This window comes from Chelmon rostratus, chromosome 12 (assembly GCF_017976325.1).
Source record: "Chelmon rostratus isolate fCheRos1 chromosome 12, fCheRos1.pri, whole genome shotgun sequence".
NCBI classification, from domain to species: Eukaryota; Metazoa; Chordata; class Actinopteri; order Chaetodontiformes; family Chaetodontidae; genus Chelmon; species Chelmon rostratus.
In genome coordinates this window covers 16,704,861-16,727,891 of record NC_055669.1, presented here as the reverse complement: position 1 = coordinate 16,727,891, position 23,031 = coordinate 16,704,861, and the positions used below count along the sequence as shown (strand labels likewise).

The window sequence follows — 23,031 nt, the reverse complement described above, 5'->3', positions numbered from 1 at the left end:
ATTTCTCTGATTAACAATCCAAACCTCAGCGTTATTGCATTCATAAAGACATAAACAATTTCTACATTTTTAAAATGTTTGTGAGTGAATTATTGTTGATCGACTCAACACATTCAATGTCAGAGCGCCATTCCAAGCCATTTAAAAATCACTATAAAGACGATTACTTCAAGGTTATCATAGCATATTGAATTACTTCAGGGTGACGGACTGATTAGACGAAAAGCTGAACGCTCCACTGAGGGATGAAACCACACAAGAAATAATTTAAAAATTCATTTATTATTTCAGATTTTTTTCGCCTTTGTTATACAAAGATGTTAAATAACTTAAATACATTCTTACCAGTCATTTGTGATCTGTTTATACCTACAAGCTATACACATGAGGTAGAGGAAAATAATTTAGGGTTCCCATAAGACATGAATAAGTGAACATGGACAAAGCTTTGTTGGTGTAGTATCATCACAAAGGGCAATACATGGTTGGTGTGTTTTATCTTTGTTTTACAAGCACAGCACAAATCCTAACAAAAAGTACATGTACATGTAAAGTGATCCAAAGGTGAGTATTAACCAGGCCACGCTGATGCAATCATGAGTTCATACCGCATCATATGGTGATAACCAACATTACAAAGTCTTTTCACGAAAGTCGATTATACAAACAGATCAAATCCTATAAAAAAAAAGTAAAAATAATGATGACTGTGATTTTGTTTGAACGCTCTCAAAAATGCGATGATGGATCGTGCGCATGAGTAAAAGACAGCTACAGGTGAGTTGATTCTAAATTTGTTAGGATTTGTTAGTGCTTAGATGACAGCGAACGATGAGATATGAAATGAAATGTGTTTATACGCTGCTTCTCGACGCCTCCACCCCAAAAAGGAACAAACACCCCCAAAAGAAAAACAGAGTAAAAAATACAGGATATAAAATCAATTTAGACTTTGACGTTATTTACACTAAACACATGCTCATAATATATTTAAAAATAATTTATCTTTTATTTTTTTTTCTACAAAACAGAATTTTGTACATGATCCACTGACGACTAAACAGTGCAGAGTTTTGGATTTGAGAATGTGGACGACTGTGACATCTAAAAACCGACCGGCTGCTGCATCATGCTCCTTTAAGGCCTATGTACAATCTATAAACAAACAAAAATGCACCCGGTGTGCATTTGGTGTTCCTGTCATGCCTGTTTTGAATTTGTTCAATAGTCGAGAACCTCAGCGTGTTTGGGCCAAGGAGTGTGTGTGTGTGTGTGTGTGTGTGTGTGTGTGTGTGTGTGTGTGGAGAGCGCACACACACCGAAAGCTGTGGGAAGCAGGCATTTATGCTTCAAGTCTCAGCATAGCTATTATGGTTTCCATGTAGCGTGCAAAGTTCTATGTATATGTTTTGACCAGTCTTTATTTGGCATGCTGTCTCATATCAAAATGCTTGGAATTCATCTCCTCGGGACAAATAACCCGCGCTAGGCTCGCTTTCCTAGAGCCAGATAGCGCTGTCGAGGACGGTGGCTTAATATCAAATACACTGTGATGCTCATCTTCAAAGACTGGCCCGTCCCTCAAAGGTAAAAGCCACTTTTAAGGATGCTTGGCGTGGGGCCGTGTCGCTGATTACAATCTGTAACCGTCTCGTTCCAGCAGCTGTGCGCCGTTTCCACAGACGTTTCTTATTGCCACCAGTTTCTGTTTCAGTTGCTCGTGAGAGTTGAACATGTGCCTCACTTTTGTCACTATACCACAGGAGAAGAAACCTTTGCTATTTACAAATTAAAAAAAAAAAAAAAAAGATTCTGCACTGCGCTGTATCCATAAATACAGATCTTAAAATACTTTAAAAGGGCTTTTGGGCTTCAGTGCGTGAATGGCGCTATAATACAAAGCTGGGTCCCTCACTCAGTAGTTAATTCACACCCATCGAAACAAGGCATATCTTATAGTATATAACATAATGTTCTGAGAGTGCTGAGAATACATGAAATAATGTTGTCTGCATTGTTTGTGTGTTGAGGCATTTCTGACTTCATGGTTGTGTCTCAAAGCAACACTTTGACGTTTTGAGAGATGTTCGCTCTGTTGCCGGGAGTGAGATGAGGACATTGTTACTGCTCTGAATCTACAGCTGTTAGCTTAGCTTAGCTAGCTAGCCTTGCTCTGCTCTACCAACACCTCCAAAGCTCACTTATTAACACGTTATGTCTTGTTTGTTTAATCCACACAAAAACAAAAAGTGTAAAACAACATGAGACAACACTACCATGCTAAGTAGGGAGCTTTAAGGGTGCTGATAGGCTGATTTTGTTGCTCTTGGAAAGAGCCAGGATAGCTGTTTCCCTCTGTCCTTAGCTAGACTAAGCTAACTAGCTGCTAGCTGTAGCCTTATGTTCACCAGACAAACACGAAAGAGGCATCAGCCATCTCACTCTGGGCAAGAAACACTGTAGTTGCATGGTGGGGTTCAGTATGCTGCATTGTGTTAACTGTGTCACTTTGTGCAAAGCAACAATATTTTAAAAAAAGCAAATTAACTCATGTATCATAACGACTTCGCTGACTTCTGGATAAAGACAGCAGAGCTGCAAACCCCCCATGTATGCATTCAGGCATCAATTAGCCCAACATTAGCAAATATTAGTCTAATAAAACACATTTATATTAGCTAGGAGACTTTCGCTTTCATCTTCACTCCAGCGACTCTGCAGACACGTCAGGTTAGATTACCGTCTCCGTTGCCCCACACTGCTTGGACTGACTGACGCAGCTCCCGCTGCACATGCTGCATGTCTACATGTGTTGAATATGGCTCAATCAAATCGTGGCAGCTGAAGAGGAAAGAAGGATGTGAAAATGGCAGGGGGCTACATTCCTCCAGCTCTCCACAGTTTTCTTTACAACTTCAAAGTATTAAAAGTTGAACAAAAAGAAGGAGAAAAAAAACCCTAATAAGTGGATTTTAGCTCCGCAGAACTCCACAATTTCTGATCTGAGTCACACGTGGACCGTTTGCTGGTCAAGTGATCACCAGTGCAATGATGTTGGCAGTAATAACAAGGCCACTGTCATCTCCAACTTGGATATCATTTGCATTTGCACAATTTCTCTCCTATTTTGTCCAAATAGTTATAGTGGTTTAAGTTATTCCCTGAACACTGGTTCGCTCAAGGCCGAGAATAGCCTAAACTGACTGGTTTACTTATTTTCTGTCAATGCATTTACTAACAGCTTCATATTATATTATTACCAAAAACGAAGAAAAAAATTAGATCTTTTTGTTGTTTTTTTCTCCCTGTGAAGGAGTAGTCCCAAAGGATCTATAAATTATCCACAGCAAGACGACGGACACAAGTGTGCTGCTATCCAAAGGGCCTTGTCGACATTAATCAAGAAGAAAAACGAGCGAGAGCACACAAACAGCAAAACATTTGTGTGGTTAGTGGTTTGTTTTAACATAGTTAGATAAGTGGCTTGTATAATATCATTACAATATAACTGAATTTATGTACATACATATGCAAACACACAACGTGTGTGTGTGTGTGTGTAAATATGTGCGTGTAGAGTAAATCTTACACCCTGTCTTTTTTTTTCTTTGTAGCAGTCTCTGAATATGGATTTCATTGCCATAGAAGTCGTCATTCGAACCCCCCTGCCCCCTCACGATCCCCTCGTCACGTTCTCACATACAGACACACACATGTAAAAGATTGACTCACACACACGCGCACACAGACACATCACTCTTCTTTGGGCAAGGCCCCAGAAACCAGTCCGCTGGTGTTACCGTCCTTGTGTTGGATCCTCGTTGACTGGGCTAATCTCTGTTTTCTTGTGAAAAGATGCAATTGGGGGGTTTTTTTGTCTGTTTTTAATAGGAAAATAAAAGCTTCTCTCTTCAAGGCAAAACCGTGACTTAAAAAAAAAAGCTTGAGATGTTGACCCAGTTGTCTTGGAAGATTTTTTTTCTCTCTCTCTCTCATCTGCGAACCCCCGACACGGGGGCCGCAGGAGCTCTGAAACCAAACCCACAGAAATCCCTCAAAGTGCTTATTGCTTCTCCATCGGCTCGCTCCTCTTTTGTTTGCAGAGCACTGTTCCGACAGCGGACGCGAAACCTTCTTTGAGAACGGAACAACCACTCCTTCAACACAACCATCTTTCTCTTGCTCCACTTATCATAGGGGCTGACAGGTGACTGGTCTACCCTTTGCAGGTATAGACCTCTTCTCTCTGTGTGCACTGCTTGCATTCGACGTAGCAGCACCAGCGCACCTGGCACTGGCAGGGCCGGGTCACCTCCCTACTTTGAGTGTTGTGGCCTCGCCCGCAGCAGATAGCGTCGCAGTTCTTGTCCTTGTAGCACTTGCGGGCCGACGTGCCCGATGAGTACTTGCTGGGTCTACAGAAACTGGGCGAGTCCTCAATGTGGAGCAGGTCCATAGTGCGAGGGATCTGATCGTTCAGGCCAGGCAGGGGCGGCTGCTGCGGCGGCTGCGGCTGGCTCCGACCTGTGGAGATCTCTCCCTCCCCCGTGGCCTCATTGGTGGAGCTTCCCACCTTGATGGAGGTCTCATAGCGCTGCTTCAGCTGCTTGCCGATCTCATGGAAGGGCAGGAGCTGCCTCCAGCAGGTCTGGACGGTGCAGGAGCCGGAGACGCCGTGGCATTTGCAAGTGGTCTCCACTCCGGCTTTGATTACCTGGTTCAGAGACAATGAAATACTGTTAACCGCCATGAAACGTTAAAGGAATGCAATGAACGCTATGTGATTTAATGAGCCTTTGTTTAGTAAGCAGCGTTTCAAAGAGCCAAATTGCACAAACATGCTCACAACGAGACGATTAGGGTGGAGCGCAGTGGTTTGCAGAGGAATGCAAAGGCACTATGAAAATTATTACATTCACGACTCTTTTTGATATCATGATAAAAGGGGAAAAAAACAGAGGCTGCACTTATCGACACACTTCTGAAGGTGAACAATATAACACTTTGTCTACGTATAAAAGAGCAAAAGAATATTAGCTGGTGGGAGGATGGATTTGTTATGACCACGGTTGACATTTTGATTAAACTCAATAACTGTTATTATGATAAGTGAGGGGAGGTTTTTGCAAAGAGATGTACTCTCAAATAGACAATCCCCTCAGACAGCCATGGGAAAGAGGAGACTTTAATATTTAGACGGTGGGCACTGTTATGTCATAACACAGAGAATATGTCATACGAACAGTTGGAAAGAGGGAGAATGGTAAAGAAAGTCTTCTCTTAAATAAAATGAGACATAATTGCTTGTAAAACATGGAGCAAAAAGTCAACGCAAGACGTTATTCTAACGCTGCTCGACCTCTTCGCGGTCAGCCAAAGTTCACTGCAGCATCAACCACAATCTCAAAAGCTGTGTGTGTGCGAAAATCAATGACAATAACACATTGTCTTCGACAGGGTTTGGATAGCATCTACGGTTCTTTTCTCAGACTGTGAAAGAGATCGGGGAACAGGAAGTGCATATTCATCACACCAGCGGGTCAAGAAAATTTAATAGGTCAGCTTTTAAATGTCGGGGGGATGCAGAGGCTAGCACATTCCAGTTCCGTCCTCCGTGTGGGAATTCATCCTGAACGAATGCGGTATACCTCACTACATGTGCAAATCACAAAAAAGAGCAAAAACAATGTCATAAATCTTTTATCGCAAATAAAGCCTCCCGAGAGATTGGATTTTGGAGGGCCTAGCAGAAAAGGAAGAGCCTGCATTGGTCTTTTGGGAGAGTTTTGTGTCTGCTAACATTTGGGAAGTGTGCCTCTGCTATAATTCATTCTGAAACCCAAATGAAAACGGCTACAATATGAGAAAAGCCGAGTAAAAGCAGCAGATTCCAGACCTTCAGTTTGCTTTGGCTTGACACGTTAAGACCATTCCCTCTTTTTTATTTTACTATTAAAAACACTTCCAAGATGAAAAACCCATATTTGCTCACCACAAACAATGGCTGAATGGTGCCAGAGCACAAATGAAAGTGGTTGCCTATCTAATCTGGGAGAGAAAACCAAATATTGACTAATGAGCACTTTCAGATTTCACCAAATTTGCAGTAGCAATTACTTTAATCAGGTTAGGTTTCTTTTTTTCCAGGTTTCTTGCAGATGCTTGAAACTTAACACTATGTTTCAGTAATTTCACTCTCCCTCGATGCCCCGTGTATACCTCTATCAATGTCGTTCTCTTGAGGTCATATTAAATTCCTCTTTGGTCATTTTAACCATATATTTGGACAGTGTGTTTTGTCTTAGACAGCATTCATTTACCAGCACTGTAATGTTTAAACTCCTGCATTACAAAAGCAAAACCATAGATATGGTCATAGAGTGTATCCGGGAGCAGGCGCGCCATTAATTGGCACTTCTCACTGCTGTTTGTCTACATAATTGCACAGAACTCAGACTGTATTATATTATCACAGTTTTCCCACCGTTTAACTGATTCATGTGAGCAATTAGCCAACATTTGTGTTTAAATACTGTCTGTGACTCCAAATGAACTCTGACCCCATTCAAACTGCTTTCTTGATGAGTGTTCAGCATTTCGCTTTCAAACTGTTGGAATTATTACTTTAATAAAAGGCAAATCAGACCGTTGAGTAAATATACTGCGATGCACTTATTGTGGAGTTTTTCCTTTTTTTCTGTCCTTTGAAAGTAAATCCGTAAAATTTATCTTGCATCACTGAGATGTAATAAATAAGTCTGCCGCAATTTCAATTTAGTTACAGTTTAATGTTTTAGACAAATTATTAGCTAATAAAATACTTTTGCTGTCAAAGTCACAGACAAGCTATGGTAACTGATGATGGAATAAGTACAATAAGATAAGTGGGAATAAGTTTTGTCCCTAGTAAGGTCCAAGCTCCAAAAACACTGGATCGTACACTTCCCATAATGCAGTTCAAAAGCATCTTGTGCTTTCTGCCTGGTAAACAATTACCACAACTCAGTTTATAACACAGGCTGTCTGTTAAAAGGTGATATGGCACCATGTCAGCAGACAAATGCTGATTTATACATCCAGCAGACTTGGAGCAACATTAGCATTTTGATTCCTGTTTCTGATGAGTGTAAATTCAGCTCTGTGTTTGTCTCCAGTAACTACTGAGCTAAATATCTGGCTCTCTAGAAGGTAAATGCTCCACTGTGTTCACCAGCCAGTCGCTAACTTTGTCTCTCTGCCATTTGGTGCTGGGCAGGTGGCATGCAGGGGAGACTATGTGTTTTTTCATTGAAAATAGCTGCTTGTCATGGCCAAAAAAATCAAAAACAATGACCTAAATGACACTAAAACGCTCCTTAGAGCTGAGGGAGACAGATAATTCTTTGTGGTTTTGTGATTAAGAAACCATCGTCGTCGTCTGATGCTGCACACTAACCTTCATGCCCACATTTGTGTTGTGCATGTCCACGCGTGCGCGCAGGTCCTTGTTGGAGCGTTTGCCCAGGAAGTCCTTGACAAACTTGTTGGCATACTTGAGGTTGTCTCCGCAGCCGCCCCACTGCCAGGCCTTGCGGTTCTCCAGATCGGGGGCCTCGTCACACGTGCAGCGCTCCATGCGTCCCGCGCTGCAAGCTTTGGCCATCGCGTGGGTCAGGCCCGCTGAGGAGATGGCGTACAAGAAGGCTGTCTCTTTAAATCCTGGAAAAGCACAATGGAGAGTGACAAATGAGAGGGAGGAAAGTAGAGTTTTGAGCATCAGTGCGCTTTTAATTTTATTTTTCCTTTTTCTATTTTAACCACAAGGGAGTACAATGCGCAGATGTTTCAGTTTCCTCATTGTGCAATGCTGGAGAGATACCAGGTTTATTCAAGAAGAAGAGGAATGCCCATACCTCTTTTTAGTATGCTGGCTCGGTGTCGCCCCTCCAAGGTACAGTTCCACCTCTCAAAGCGGAATTGATACTGGCACTCTAGGGCGCTCATGGTGATGGCCTCTCTCAGGGTCTCCGCCACGCCCGGGTCTCGTCTGCACATCCTGCGCTGCTTCTTTTCCAGTTTGAGCCGGTCGCACAGCTTGTAGTGGGCCCTGCCCACGTTCTCCTCCGGTAGAGAGTTCAGTGGCAGGATAGACAACGGTTCATTACCTGTCAACCTGGAGGGAAAGATCACAGGCACACTCAGGTCAGTTAAAAGAGCGCACAGAGAGGGAGTGGACACATCTTGATAAAGCTTCCAAGAAAGCGCAGGATGCCGACCTTCCTGGATAAACAATAAGAGTTGCAATGATATACTACATAAACAGCACAGGAAGCACAGCTGGGGCATATAATGCTCAAAAGTTTGGTTAATGTTCAAATGAATTCAGCTGTTCAGTGGTTAATGTTCAGGGGAATTCAACATTTGCTGGAGATTGAGAGCAACCTCCAGCACAGGCGTGTCTGTGCTGAGAGCGAATTCTCTGCAGAGGAGGACGATCTTTTTCTTTTCATAAGAAGTTCCTGACACCGTTTTGTCCACGTTTTAGACCTCACACACCAACCAAGTGACAGCACCAGCAGCTCACTGCCTGCTGAAGAGCTGAAAAATTCAGCCTGAGGTTATGATTTGTGGAAGTAATAAAGCATTCAGATGGTACGGGGACATATTTTAAACAATGGCATGCAGTGAATGTGACACTCGTCCCACATGCATGTGAAACAGTAGCCAGCAGATACTTGGTTTAATATTTATAACATATCCTGAGGGGTGAATGTCACCCACAGCAGCGTTGTATAGATTCAAACATGATCACACAGCAGGATTTACACTCTCATTATAGAATCCCTGTAACAAAAGTCCAGTATTCAGGATCTTAAAGCTGCAAGCCATTTCAAATATAACAAGCAGAAGTATCAGTTCTAAACATGGTATGGAGAACATGTGGTAGACTTGCACTCCTTTCGTCAGTTTATTTAAGGGAAGCGTATATAAAACACACAAAGCGGGGACTGCCACATAGCTGGCAAAACCGACGACCAGCGTTCTGAGGTTGTGATGGGGAAAGCAGAGCATTACTTTCATAAACACACACAGGGGACATGACTGTCAGCCTGTGACCATTTTGGTCACACCAACTGACAGGATTGGCACTGTAGTTGTTCATTACGTGGAATTTCTGGCCTCCTTTACACCCTTAAAGTGAAACTGAAGAATAAATGGATTTACAGAACTCACAAAAGCACAAGACTTGGGGCCAGCGTGCCTCTGCAGACGGACTCGGGACCTTTAAAGGACACTTTTGTGTGTGGGATGGATGCCTCGCCTAATGCTGCATTGATGAAATGCAGGCAGCCTCCTTTTAATTTTTATTTTTTTGTAATTGAAAAAATGAGCAACAATGAGGATTAAAGCATCCAGTTGTGCAAGTGAATGTCTCAACAGATACAGAGAGTTATTAGTGGATTATTTTGGTTTAAAAGGAGGGTTGGGTAATGCACTTGAAGTCAGTGTCGCCAATGATTATAAGATTTATTACTGGCAATGACATATACAGTAGACTATCACTGTTAGTTTGTTAAACTGAAGTTTTGATTATTTCATTGTACAACATTTCAAATCTTTCTTCTCAGTTTTTTTTTACAACCAATCTGCCTTTTATTATTGAATTTAGACAAACAAATTGTGCATTAAGATGCACAGCACTACTAAATCCACAATCATGAACTGCATGTCCCTTCTTGGTTGTAAAAAGTGTGCATTGAGCCAAACAAATTAAAAGAGATCCAACTATAAGGCTATGAAGAGTAACCACAGCGAATGGGAATCCTGCCACATACTTGGATTTCGCCAAGCAGTGCAACAGAAATGATTCCACAATATTTTTGTAAAGGTGCAGAGCACCTGCTGGATGTCCACACCAGTTTGGTTAATGTACCAGACGTGTTGATCGCTGATCTCCATTACTTACATTTTTGACTTCATTACTGTTTTTCAGAGAAGATTCTGTCACCACTCGCATTCAGTCCGGCCTCTAGCAAAAGGTCACAGTAGTTCTTCAACAAGAGATTTGTTTTATTAAGTCCAATAACTGACTGAAATGTTTCCCCTCGAGTCCTCACTTTCATACCAACGGAGTTAATAGCTCACATATGCTACATGATATTGTCTTTGCAACGCGCTCGCGGCCTGGTTGACAATCAGAGCAGTCAAATCAGAAAGGAGGCATCAGGACTTGCTCTCAGATTGGGTCAAATGGTTTCCTTTTTACAAAGCGTGTTTGCCTTTCCTTAACTTGTCTGACAGCTATGAATTTTCAAATGGAAACCTGGCAAGCTGTGTCTTGACAGAGATTGCTCTCCCAACACACTTAGAGAGTAAAAAAATGTATGGTTCGAGGCGTACAGAGCGAGGCGTACACAAAGCACCAGGACCGTGTCTCTCTGTGAATAACTAACATTTTCCTCCTATTTGTTTCACGCTTTGTTAAAATATACTGTGCTAACAATGCCAAGGAAACATACTCAAAGTGCCAAAACAAGCAACTCCAGCAGACCCACTATGTTACATGTGACTGACGACCGTTCCACAACATTTCTATGGCAAGCAAGCAGTCAGGGATTGAATGATGGCGCCATGTGGAGTACCTGCAGCCCCTTTGGAACAACAATGGCCAGTTCAAAATCATGTAAATTCAACATGCATTTCAAATTCACACTGTTCACATTCCTCAGGAGGACCTGCACAGGAACACGTATCAGCGTCAAAAAAGCCCACATGCCTGCCAAAGCGAGAGGCCATTAGAGTGACAGGCCTCAACTGTCTGTGTGACGTCTGCCTGTCTGAGACAAAAAGATGGTCTGAGCGGAGCTGGAGGGAGGCCAAAGATGACACGACACTGATCTCAGCGCTACTGTCTCTGCGGCTTTTTTACACAAAGGCATATTTCTAGCTCGTCACAAAGACGGCCCGGGGGGCAAAGTGCGGAGGGGAGAGATTTGAGAGCGAAGAAACACTTCACGTCTCCGGAGGAGAAACTACTGGCTCGCGCTCGTGCATATTTCCACTCTGTGACAGACCAGAAAATAGTCAAAGAGGATCACAGATGTACACTGATTTGTGTCTTGTCTTTGTAAAATAATAAATAAAAACGACCTCTCGGCGAATTCACTTTTTTGATAGCTACAAGATTAAAAGCAGAGCCGATGTCGATCATTCCTCTTTGATTCAAGTTTGCTGGATATTAAAGATAATGTTTTCCCTGGATGCAGGACCGTGACCCCTGCTGTCACACAAAAGGGTCACACATTCCAATACCGTGATCTGCGAAAAAAAAAAAAAATTATCACTCTGCTGTTTGCTGAGGAGTGAACTCATTCAACTCACTTAGAGGAAAGGAGAATTGGACAACAGCGCAGCGGCTGAATCACGAAAATCATTACAGATCTGAACTTGAAATCTTCGGTCAAACGGAAATCATTATTGTGTTTTCCCATAACGACGACAATTTTTATGAGGAAGAGTGGAAAAGCACGGCCGCACGTCATCTGACACCTCTGTGAATTTCAGTTATTCTACATACAACCCTTTGCAAAGTGTTTATACATTGTAACTAATGGTTTTATTCATGGTGGATAAATAATTTACTTAAGCTTCATAAGTCATTAATAAAAGCAACTTTTTCAGTTGCCAAACTGTGAAAAATCCCTTTGACTGATTGACCCGTATGACCACTCTCCTTCCACAGAAGGGCTGCATTGGATCTGCACCAAAATCCATTTACAGCTTACTCATGGACGTGCAAAAGGCCGGCTGAAGTTGCCTGAGCAACAGCCCATTTTCCCTCTTTGGCTGAGCTGCTCCTCCGAAAGGAGAAAAGTAATAACTGTTTTATTTTTGCTGTTGTGGCTGCATAGATACAAGTAGCTCATAATGGCTAAAGTTACACAAAATTAGACTTCGATCTCATCCAAACTTTTATTACTTCTGGACAGACTTGCCTCATATCTCTACATATGGTTCCGAATGATATTCAGTTCATCGTTGCATCGTGTTGCGCAATATTGCCTTACACAATGCTATCACAGGAGTCAATCTTAGCTGGCTAACATATAGGCAGCAGGCTAGGGTTAAGATTAGCCCCTCAAAATGTCTTTGCATGTCCCTGAACTTATTAGCCATTATTAACAATGCTTATCAGCATTGTGGGGCTGCATCAAATGATCATTTTCATTCATATTCATAAATGTGAAGATCATTGTTTGGTTTATGAAACATCAGAAAACAGTAAAAAAATAAAAAATTAAAATTTTGTCCAAAGATAAGAAAGTTACTGATGTATTTTTTTAAAAAAGGACAAATTTTCACTTTTTTGGGGCCTTGTTGCTTGAAAAATGGAACCTTGGAATTTGTTGCTCATTAATCAACTAATCAACATTTCAACACGATGAGTAGCAAACAGAAAGGATTATTTTTCACAACCTGGCAACCCAAATGTAATCTAATAACTGGTCTATAAGCATTAATTAATCCTTTATTACTAATTAATAAAGCAATTGGTTACAGTCATTAGCTAAAGGGTAAGTGAAGCTCAGGTACCTTCACACTGAATTAAAATAAGAACATGTAACTGTGTTTTCACATCATGGAGCATTTTCTGTCGGTGTTTTTGTTTGAGGTGTTGTTTGAGGTGTTGGCACAGCACATAACACCAACATATAAAACTCATTATTATCCTACGTGAGGCGGAATTCTTGCTGATGTTTGCTCAGCTTTGCCTTTTCCATTCACACACTTGCCTCCACACACTCCTCGCAGACATCGCTGACCCCACTCTCGTGCTGCGCCTCCTCCACTGTCTTTCACTCGGGAGCGCGGCGGTTTGTTTAGGCCTTTCTCTCCGACTGTCAGCGCCTCCCATTGCCCGTGACATTTACTTTATATACATTTTCCGATGCGGCCGCTTCAGTGAGAACGGTTCGTTTCACGCCGCGGAGCCTCGGCGTTGATCCCTCGAGGAAATCATTGACTAGCACTAAACTTCGCCATCATCACTCCCTCTCTGGCTTTACATTACAGTCTCTGGAAGTGACCCTCAGCTGGTAATTCTGCTCATTCTTCACTGGTTTGGTATGTATATAGTTAAGGGAGTATAATAATACCTAAACTCTTAGATAGTGAAAAACATATTATCTCTGTCACTTTAACTTTCTTGGCCTAATTGAAATGCCTGCTGTTTGTATAGAGCACAGACACCTATAGCTTCGTAACCGCTGGTGTTATTCATATACTCACACAACCATATGTAAACAAAGGCGACTTAGTGCATGTGGTATAGATTAATCTCAGGAGGCTAAAGCAGTGAAACTTTACAAATATCACGGTGGAACAGTAAACTTTACAAATATCTGGTTCCAGCTTTTAAAATGTGAGCGTTTGCTGCTGCTCATGCCACCTCCGGCTCTGGGGGAGAGCGAGGGTCATTTTTCACTCTTTTCTGACATTTTATAAACTTCTCCTGACCTGAAAAGTAATCGACAGATTAATTGGTAATAAAAATAATCATTAGTCACAGCTGGAGCATCGAAGGGGAACATTTGAGGTAATTTAGAAACAGTGTCATCCATCACATGGTTTATCCAACAGAGAGCACTGAGTTTATTTTTCAATGGTAAAATGTGCCCCTTCTGGTCCTAATACTTAAAAAAACAAATTAATGGAACGCTTTTTAAAAAATGTGTCTTTATGTCTTACAAATATACCATTGTTTTTTTAACTTGCTGCCATATTTAGATATTTTTCCCACATCACAGAGGTTTTTGCAACTTCTGCAGGTGACATTCGCTTGTACCTACAATATATCAAAACTAATACGTCCATTTTTCAAGAGAAAGACTCTCTTTGGTCTCTCAGCTGTTCATCTCATCTGCTCATCTGTTGCAAAATTCTGAAACTGCTGCAACAAGTCACCAAAGTTTAGTTTTCAAACATGCAGATAAGAATGAAAACAGCAGAGCAGCAAAGTGTTCTGGCGTTTTTCAGCCGGTCACAAGACGAACAGGTGCTGGCTACGTTTGTGTGTGTGGTTACCATATACATACGTGTGTCTGTGTGCGTGTGTGCACACAGGCTCTTACTACCTTTAGTCAACACCTACAATAGTGTGTCGTGGCTGAACGCGCCCGGGCAGAAAAAGCACAAAAGCCAACGTCTCTCCATCAGTCTGAACTTGCAGGTTGTGTGGTCTGCTGTCTCCTCGATCACAACTGAACCCCCCCCCTCCTCGTGCTTCTCCTCCTTTCTCCCTCTTCTCCGAACTTCCCCTATTCCCACTGGTCAATTACTCTAAACGAATGCCAATCATTCCACCCAGCTGTCGGCTCAAAACAAAGCCCCCTCTAGACAAAACCGCTGCTGTCTGCGAACGCAACTTACACAAGACAACGACAGACGTGAGCGTTTGTCCTTGTACAGTTCAGCTGTCATGAAGACAAACTACCGTGCTCACCTGAGGTTAGTCTGTGCATATTTGAAAACAGTTAACGTTGACTTTTTGTAGGAGATTAAACTCGCCGGTGCTGATCTCCTTTTCTCTCTTTCACTTTTTCCTCCTGCCTTCACACTGTTTAAAATGCTCCTTTTGTGGAGGGGGGGCGGTGGTGGTGGGGGGTGGGTTAGTGTGTGCTTTTCTCAGAAATGTTGGATGAACTTCAGACCACCCTGCCCAAGTCCCATCTGGTGTATCACGACCATGCCAGAGGTTGTAGGAATGCGAGTGTGCGTGGTGTTTTCCCTCTGGCCCACTCTAACTATGGCTGACAATGTGCTCCGCAGCTTAAACGTGAATAATTGAAGAAACCGTGAATCAGTGTCGAATGACTCTCTGGTACAGGGAGTCTCCAGGCTTTAGTCCACCTCCAAGTAGTTTACACGAGAAGAAATCCTGCACTGAACTCGGACTTTTTCTCTCCCGACAGCCATAGTGATGCCGTTCATTCCCCAAGTCATTAAAACCAGAAATAGGGGAAAGAGTAAACGATTATGTATGAGGCTAAGATAAGATTAGTCAGTGGTTGAAAGCACTGGGTGTTGTGACTACTCCTAACAAGCTGTGACTGACACAGTACAGTAACATGACAAAACGACTTTGAAAACAAAGCAGTGCTGGCCTGAGACTTAGAGAGTCATTATTAGTTGAGTAATGAGCCTTTCTGCATAGTGGGGATGTAATGCAACGTCTAGAGGCGCTGCTACTCACAATGTGAGGGGGGGGTTCGCTATCTTGCATGACTTAACAGGATATGACCCAATGTTATATCATCTGCTGTCCCTTCTGGTCATTTACAACCCACACAGGCCGCGTCAGGCTACTCCCACTGATTCTACCGATCGGGTCGAGTTCCCGTACATGTGCTCTCCTGACATTTTAAAAATGAACAGTGGCCCGCTGCATCAGACATATTTCCTTTAAAGTCAGTGTGTTCTCACTCCAGGCCGTGCACTTGAAAAATATCTTTCTTTTTCAATTCATAAAAAAAGTTGGGAAAGTTACTGCTCAGCCTAATTTTTTCTAATCCACGGCCGTGAATGCGAGCGCTGGTAGCTGAGCAGCAGGACTACAGGACCTGGGTTTGGGAATGGGAGTGTGGGGCATGGTAAGAGGTTTAACTGCTATGTGAGAACTCAAGGCTTCTAAGGTCAGCAGCTCAGTTATAGTCACTGTGTGACTGGCACAGATTGGGCGCGCAGCAGTGTCCACATGACTCCCCTGTTCTAGCCTACACCATGGCACAGAGCAGCCCTGTACCAGCGCACCGACGCACCAAACACGTTCAGGCACACATACTGTACTCGGATCTCACCGATTCGCACATGCTGACACAAGACCCAGACTGCGGCCGTTTGGTGAGAGAGCAAAGCAAACTTGGTGCAATTCTACAAAGCAGATATTTAACGTTGTGCAGGGACTGGAAACGTCAGGTTTGTTCAGTCCCGTCGCACCGGGCAAAAAGCACCTCTGTGAATAAACCGAGCATGCAAAGTCAAACCACAAAATCCAAAACAAAACAGTAGCTGTTTTGAATCGCTCATGCCTCAGTAACTACAAGCGCTGAGTTCATTAACACTTATTTGTTTTCACTCCTCAAAGAGTAGGGTTTTTTTTTTCCTGGATTGGCCTCCACAGCGCAAATCTAAAAAATATTCAAGCCTGTTGTGACAGTCATTTCCAAGTTAAAGACGTGTTTACTTGCCTCGCCTGACAAATATTTCTCAGTAGCATGAGTTTGTGTGCACGTCCGCACAGCTCATTTATCGCCTGGAGTCAGAACGTTTGACTCCTGACAACTGATTGCTGATTAAACCAGCAGTAACCAGTTGAAAGTCATGCAAATGGGCCATTTTCAGCGTGGAACAAAAACTCCTCCAGGGTTAATCGGAGCGGAGAACATCTGCCATGCCCATTCATTCATCTGACTGCGTCCATACTCAAACTAATGCTCAGGCTTTATGGATAAATATGCCTTTTGCAGCAAACCTTAGTCTATGTAATAACACCCATTTGGCAAACACATATATTTGAGAGGAGTACCTGAGTGCATGTTAGGTCAGGCTTCTATAGGGTTGTGTTTATGCAAGATGATCGTGCTGATAAAGTGTGGTAAAAGTCTAATCCTGCAGTTCTGTAAAGGTACGGTCGGCTTTCTTTCATCCTTTATGAAATCATGAATCTTGGAAACCGGTGCATGATTAAAAATCAAGATTTCATGCTGGCTGCTGCAGGAAAACAAGTTTTAAATTGAAAATTGACAGAAAAGTAAACACAGTCAGACATGAGAAATGCACTGATATTCTCTAGAAGACCAGAGCCTTAAGTGAGGGTTTGTCAATCTGCTAATCTTGGCACATGTGAAGTGCCGTGTCTCTTCTATTCCCACAAAAGCAGGCAGAGAAAAACGCCTGTGGTCAAGGATGGAAAACACAGGACATAGCGGTCGCACTAACTAGCATCATCTCATCAATGCCTGACCACTAAGAGTATCTTGAGTCTATATTAGTTTTCCTGTTTTGCAAATTGCCCATGTCTCCAGCTCCATCTGCAAAGATCATCATGCGTGCACAGTTTTACCAACAAGAGTTTCCTTCATCGGGAGTTTCCTTCCCATATCTTCTGTCCACCAATGACGTGCACAGCTGACTGGCGGGACAGTCCTTTTAAAATCAAGTATGTCTTAGCTGCGGTCTCTTCGGCATGCTGGTGACACCAGAACGGTAAGTCCTTAGGATGTGTGCAAGCCAAACACATTTTAAAAGCCTTACCAAACCATGTAATCTTCAAAAATATTCACAAAAACCATGTTATTATACAGTGTGAGCCCCATAACAACCCACTACAGACACCACTGAAACCTTCATAACAAAGGTGTGTACCACTCTCTGCAATTTTTGATGATTCAACCTGTAAAATAAACAGTAACACAGTGCATTACTTAGTGCAGGAAAGACATGATATTCTATGCAGAGAGGTGAATTTCTGCTCTGTAAGCTGAAGTTGAAAGACACTTCGTACATGTCATGCAGGTTCACCACAGCTAAGCATACGTAGAACTGTTTTCCTTTCCTGAAGTATTTTTACACAGACTTGGCTGCCTTCACATTTGATGTTTTCACATTTCATTTCCCACTCTCCTACTGTTACACGAAAAGGTTACAAAGTGCTGATTGAGGGCCAGCCTGCACTCTCAGAAGGTGCTGCACCACCCTGTGGCATCCACAGGCGTAGCAGGCCCTTCCACTGGGATGTTAAAGAGCAGAGCACTCAAAGCAAAGCACGGCTTAGCTCAAATCCGGATGTATCAAACAGAAATATAAAGAAAACAAAGCTCTCTCTTTTCAGAGGCCATGCGGTCTGTTATCTAAGCCTCCAGGTTTGCGTGATCTCACCACGCTACACGGTCACAGCGCCGGTGCTGAGAGAATCCTATCTTCTTGGCTCACAGTAAAGTGATACCCTTTGAGGTGTGGCTATAGCCACAGGATATCCTATGAAGTTGGGAAATCCCTCTATCAACGGTGCTCCCCGCCCTGCTGCACGTCAGGGCTAATCAGTCCTTAAGGCCTGGTAATGAGACGCCCGCCACCACTGTCTGCCAGGCAACGCCAGCCTGAGCCCACACTAACTCTGCTGCTCCTAATGAGTGGTAATCACCCAGCAGCTCCCCACAAACCACTGCAGGGATGCCGGCACGCACATGAGGCCGGCAAAAACCAGCAGACAGGAGGGGGGAAAGAGGAGGGAAATGTTTACATGGAGCGGCTCAAAAAGCAACTTGTAACATTTCAGTGCTGCGCTGAAGAAAAGAGGCTCCATCAAACGTTAAAACGCGCTGCTGTTTGATACGCAGCAGGAACTAATTCAGCGCCGTGATAAAAAAGCTTTTACAGCTGCAAACTGAAAAATCACTCCTCCTCAGTAAATCTACACACATCCCATTTGTTATCCTGTTGTTTTTGGCACGCCGCCTCACTTAATGGAGCGCTGAAAACAATGATACCATCTGAAAGGGCATCAGCTCTGCTTCGGGAACAAACTGATGAGAGAGTGTTTAAGGATATTGCAGTAATTAAACAGCAAGCAATACCAACCACTATATTTGCTTCTTCCGGATGCTGCGGTGCCTCTGTGATCGGTAAATCCCGGCTGCATGACTGTGGGCAGCCTTCCTGTATATGTCGCACATGAACTAAATAAAAACAAACTCTTGACTCAGTGTTAGGACTCGCATTCAGCACAGTTTACAAGACCACAGAATGACATGCCTTTTACCAAGACTCAAATTTAAACCACTGGAGTCGTCTCAGAGGGCGCCCGGAGCCCTGACGGGGTCAACCGGGCAAGCCGGTCGCTTCCTTCCCCGACAGTTTACACAGTACCCCATCAAGGTGCTGCGACCTGTTGAGTCAGGTAACGAAAGCTCAGCGAGCATCTCCCCATTCAAGCTCTAATGACAACGGATTTAGCAGAACCAGCACCTGCCACAAGAGGCGGAGGGAAAGAAAATGAGCGCTCACATTCTTGTGGCAAAGGATGACAATTTAAGCGGGTGCTCGACTACGCCAGGAATCCCACCCCACCCTCGGCTGTGCAGACTACGGGCAGGAGAGATTGTGTTTATGTTACACTTACGCTCCACCGCACTCTGGAAATTGGGTATGCAACATTGACCCTCTATTTTGAGTAAATCAGTACTCAAGAGGCCCTGGGATGCCTCGTGCTCATGGAATATTTATTTGAACAGGTTTTGCGTTAGCATGTCCCGCAGTCATGGGCAAGCAGGACTGTGCCGGAGTGTCACCGGTGTCGGGTTTCTGGGAAGCTGGCCACGGGGCAGTCACATTTTGTATCTGTGTCACCTGTGCAGGCTCTTTCGGTATGTTTCATGTTCCTCAGCTGCAGGGCTAAATCACTCACTGACACTCATTCATATCCCCCCCCCCCCCCCCCCCCCCAGCAAGCCGCAGAATAATAAATCTGGAGTATTGTAACACCACATGTCTCTCTGCGCTGAACAGAGTTTTAGATAGAGAACAGACTGACAGAGGGAATTGAAAACAAGTGCTTACTGAATAAGTAAATATGTATTACCATTAGGACCATTAAGGCCATTGTGAGTGCCAATTTGGCACGTCGAGCTTGATGCACGCTGCCTGCCAAGGGTGACACTGCTTCAGGGAGGGAGGCAGAAACAGAGTGCGGGGTTACATTTGTCCTTCTAATGCAACTTTTGAGCTGAGACCAAAGACAGAAAGCTTGACACGTGCATGAGCATTACAGATGATGACGTTTTCCTGAGAAGGGCTGAGATATTTCCACTGCGCGGAGCTGCTACAGGTGCCATACAGCATGTTTGCATCACTCAGAACACTTGTGCAACACCCAAGGGAACAGCATTTACCCAAAGACCTAGAGTTTACACAGTTGTGCATCTAGAAAATGCTTCACAAAGTTGCTGTTCCTTTTATAGTGTTCCTACTGTTTTCTAACTTTTCATTAGATTTTCATTCCAACATGCCTCACTAACATCCAGGAGAGGGTAAAGCCCACTTCAGCACGTCTAACACAGCAGTCTATCGGGCCCTGAGGGGGCACTTCCTGCGCTCTCCTGCAACAGTTCCCAGATCACCTAACACTCCTGGATCCTGCGCCCATACCTACCATACATTTGACTCTGCTGGAAAGGCCTCAAGTGTCATCACTCCACAGTCTATGCGGCCATTTGTCTCTGTTTGCAGCCAAGGGGCGCACTAACAACACCCATCAGCACAGATATTTGTAGATACCACGGGAAAAGCACCAAGCTCTTGTTTCTGTTTAGCATGAGATGTCGCCTTCGCGGCTTTTAGAGGCACATTTTGTCCTGTCAATTTCCAGATTAGGTGTCACTTTTGGCGTTTTCAGGAAATAAAAACTCCTCAGCTCCAGGTGAAACACGGCTGCTCTCCCACCTGACATGCTGACCTCATTTGAATGACCTTGGCTTCCCCCTGGAGGAAAATGCTCCTCTGTGACTAAGACAGAGAAGAAGCTCATGCGAGCTAGACAAACTGGAGTAGCCACTCTGAAAGTGGAGGTCATAGTGGGCTACACCTAAAAATCCAAGGCGTTCCCTGGGAATGACTTACTTTGAAATATACACCCTGGTGCTCTTTTAAATTAAACATTATTGTGTATATGACATGATTCATGAATTTTACAGATTGATTTCCTAACACGTGTTCCAAGTGTTTTTTAAAGTTGATGGAGGCAGCAGAGAAAAAAAAAAAACTCCTGCCAGGGTTGTGTGATGTTTATGCTGGATGGGGGAATTTTCTGTGCAAGCTGAGCAGACGTTTCGGCCACCAGTTCAGTCAGTCAGATTGCTTTATTGTTACCAGCTGTTGAGTCTGAGGCATATACACTCACCTTTCGCTCCTGCTCGCTGTTTTCAGAGTCGACTAAGGATATGATTTTACAAGTGTTTCAGCAAAATAATCACCCGACCGCTACCTGCCATTCAAACGTGCCAGGGGTTATTTTACAGTGGGCGCTGGCTCAATTGTCAGGGAAAGAATGGGAGAGGGGGGGTGAGCTCTCCTCGGCCAACATTACTCAGAGGCTGCGTGCATCTACCTATAATAGATGCTGTGTTTGCTTGTCACGAAAAAAAAAAGTTTAATGGTCAGCAGCTTCAGCGAGGCCCCCAATCCCGTGCAGACAACCTGCTGCAGCCACCAGCTGTGAGGCCGCAATGCGCTGCGCAACCGCCGCCAGATGACACCGCGCTGACCCGCAGATATTAATGCAACCAACACTACTCACATAACAAAACGAGTGGGAACAGGCTGCACGAATGAGCTTACTTTCAGTGAGTTGAAAAAGAGAGAGCCAGAGAGAGAGAGAGGAAGAAAAAAAAGTTACCTGCTTTGTGTTTCAGGAACCAATCAAATCAATGAAAGCAGCATCATGGACACACAGTGTGAGTGTGTGAGCCCTTACCCGAAATATGCTGCGGTCGGTCCAGGCAAGTTGAGAAGATACACTATAACTGTGAACGATAACCATCCCAGGAGTAGGTGTCCATCCAGCATTTTGCTGCGGCTCCAGAGCAGATCATTTCGTTTCTCCTGAGTAGCTGTGTAAAATCCCTTGTTGAACGCTCAACACTTCTTATACAGAGAGGAGCAGCGCTGCGCTCCTCCCATCAGCAGAGAGAGAGGGAGAGGAGAGAGAGAGGAAGAGAGGGGAGAGCGAGAGAGAGGGGAGAATATGGCAATACATACAGAAAGCTGAGCTGATTCACAATTCACTCTCACCGTCCACACAAAGGGATCTTCTCTCCTCATGTGTGATTGGCGTGAGAGTTTCTCCTCTGTGGGCGTTTTAAAGCAGCGTTCAGCCAGTGTTTGTGCAGGCTGGGGTCAGTCTAAGCTGGCCTCCATGCGATAAAATACTTGTTTACCTCCAGTCAGTGACAGTTTATTTCCAGAACGGCAAACCCTGCATTTGTATAATGCAGCACGAGCAGGACAAGGCAGCCATGCTGGTCCGCATGCTGCACTGCATGTTGGTGTGTGAAGACAACACTGTCTGAGAGGAGAATGATGTTGTAGGTAGATTTGCGTTTTGATTGTGGTTTGTTTGTTTGGTGGTGCAAAGTCACTAAGTACAGACACACCCTACACCAGGAGGGCAACTCCATCTGCTGAGGAAGATCATGAGATGGTCTGAAAGCTCCAGAACAGGTACTGGAGCAATTTTAACCCACGTTTTGAGACAGTTTTGTCAAGTTTTGGCTAGTTTATTGAGTTGGCTGTCTGCATGATATGCTTTATTCAGCTTTCTGAGGCAGGTACATGCAACTTCGCAGATGCATATGACTGCCTTATAACATACGAAGCATTTTGTTATCCATTAAACCTACTGTATTAAAAAGTTAAAATTAGCTCCACCTGAACCAGCTGCAACTGTAAAACACATTCACTCACATGGGCCATTTTGCTGCATAACAAGTACTTTTACTTTTGATGCTTTTGCTGAAGCTCCCTCTCCACCGCCGCTGCATCGCACAGAAAGGTTTGCTCACTTTCTCCAAATATTCTTCCACACTTTGCGTTACAGACTAGCTCATTCATATGCACCGTATATCTTCACATCTGCGTTGATTTCATCAGTCAAAAAGTCATCACACACTGCTGGAAAAGGCTCCCTGTTTAGTAGGTTTTTTGGTTAAAGATTGCCTGTTGAAGTTAAATATCAGTCTGGTCTTGCCTCTTCTTGCGAGACTCTGCCATCAGCTCTCCTAAACCACATGCGCTGAGGTGAGTTCACCCGCAGTTCACGATGAAGAAAGCAAATTTGTCCGCAAATATCACTGTAGGCGATTTCACAAGAGCCCGAGACGAAACCTTTAATCACTGTGCAAAATATCATATTGAGCACCATAAATCAATTGGCAAACTATCAATCATTCTGGCAAGTAATCTGAACCCTTTGGCAGGCCTGCTCTTGAAAAATATTTA

The 23,031-nt window shown here is 43.7% G+C and overlaps 1 protein-coding gene across 1 annotated transcript; it reads right to left on the bottom strand.

The window, feature by feature from the left end:
- Window positions 1-292: 292 nt before the first annotated feature.
- On the bottom strand, window positions 293-21,645 carry wnt9a (wingless-type MMTV integration site family, member 9A). The gene is made up of 4 exons (XM_041949141.1): window positions 21,509-21,645; window positions 7,893-8,152; window positions 7,436-7,698; window positions 293-4,714 (listed from the first exon to the last, which is right to left on the bottom strand). Exons 1-4 carry the CDS (start codon window positions 21,598-21,600, stop codon window positions 4,217-4,219), a joined length of 1,113 nt encoding a protein of 370 aa, XP_041805075.1. The 5' UTR covers window positions 21,601-21,645; the 3' UTR covers window positions 293-4,216.
- Window positions 21,646-23,031: the final 1,386 nt, after the last annotated feature.

Bases quoted from the DNA above. Each gene is read 5' to 3' on its own strand.
- wnt9a (XM_041949141.1), bottom strand. From the start codon at position 21,600: ATGCTGGATGGACACCTACTCCTGGGATGGTTATCGTTCACAGTTATA. The intron at 8,153-21,508 runs GTAAGGGCTCAC...CTTTCCCTCCAG, and splicing joins CCGACCGCAGCATATTTCGG to GTTGACAGGTAATGAACCGT. The intron at 4,715-7,435 runs GTTAGTGTGCAG...TCTCTGAACCAG, and splicing joins ACACAAATGTGGGCATGAAG to GTAATCAAAGCCGGAGTGGA.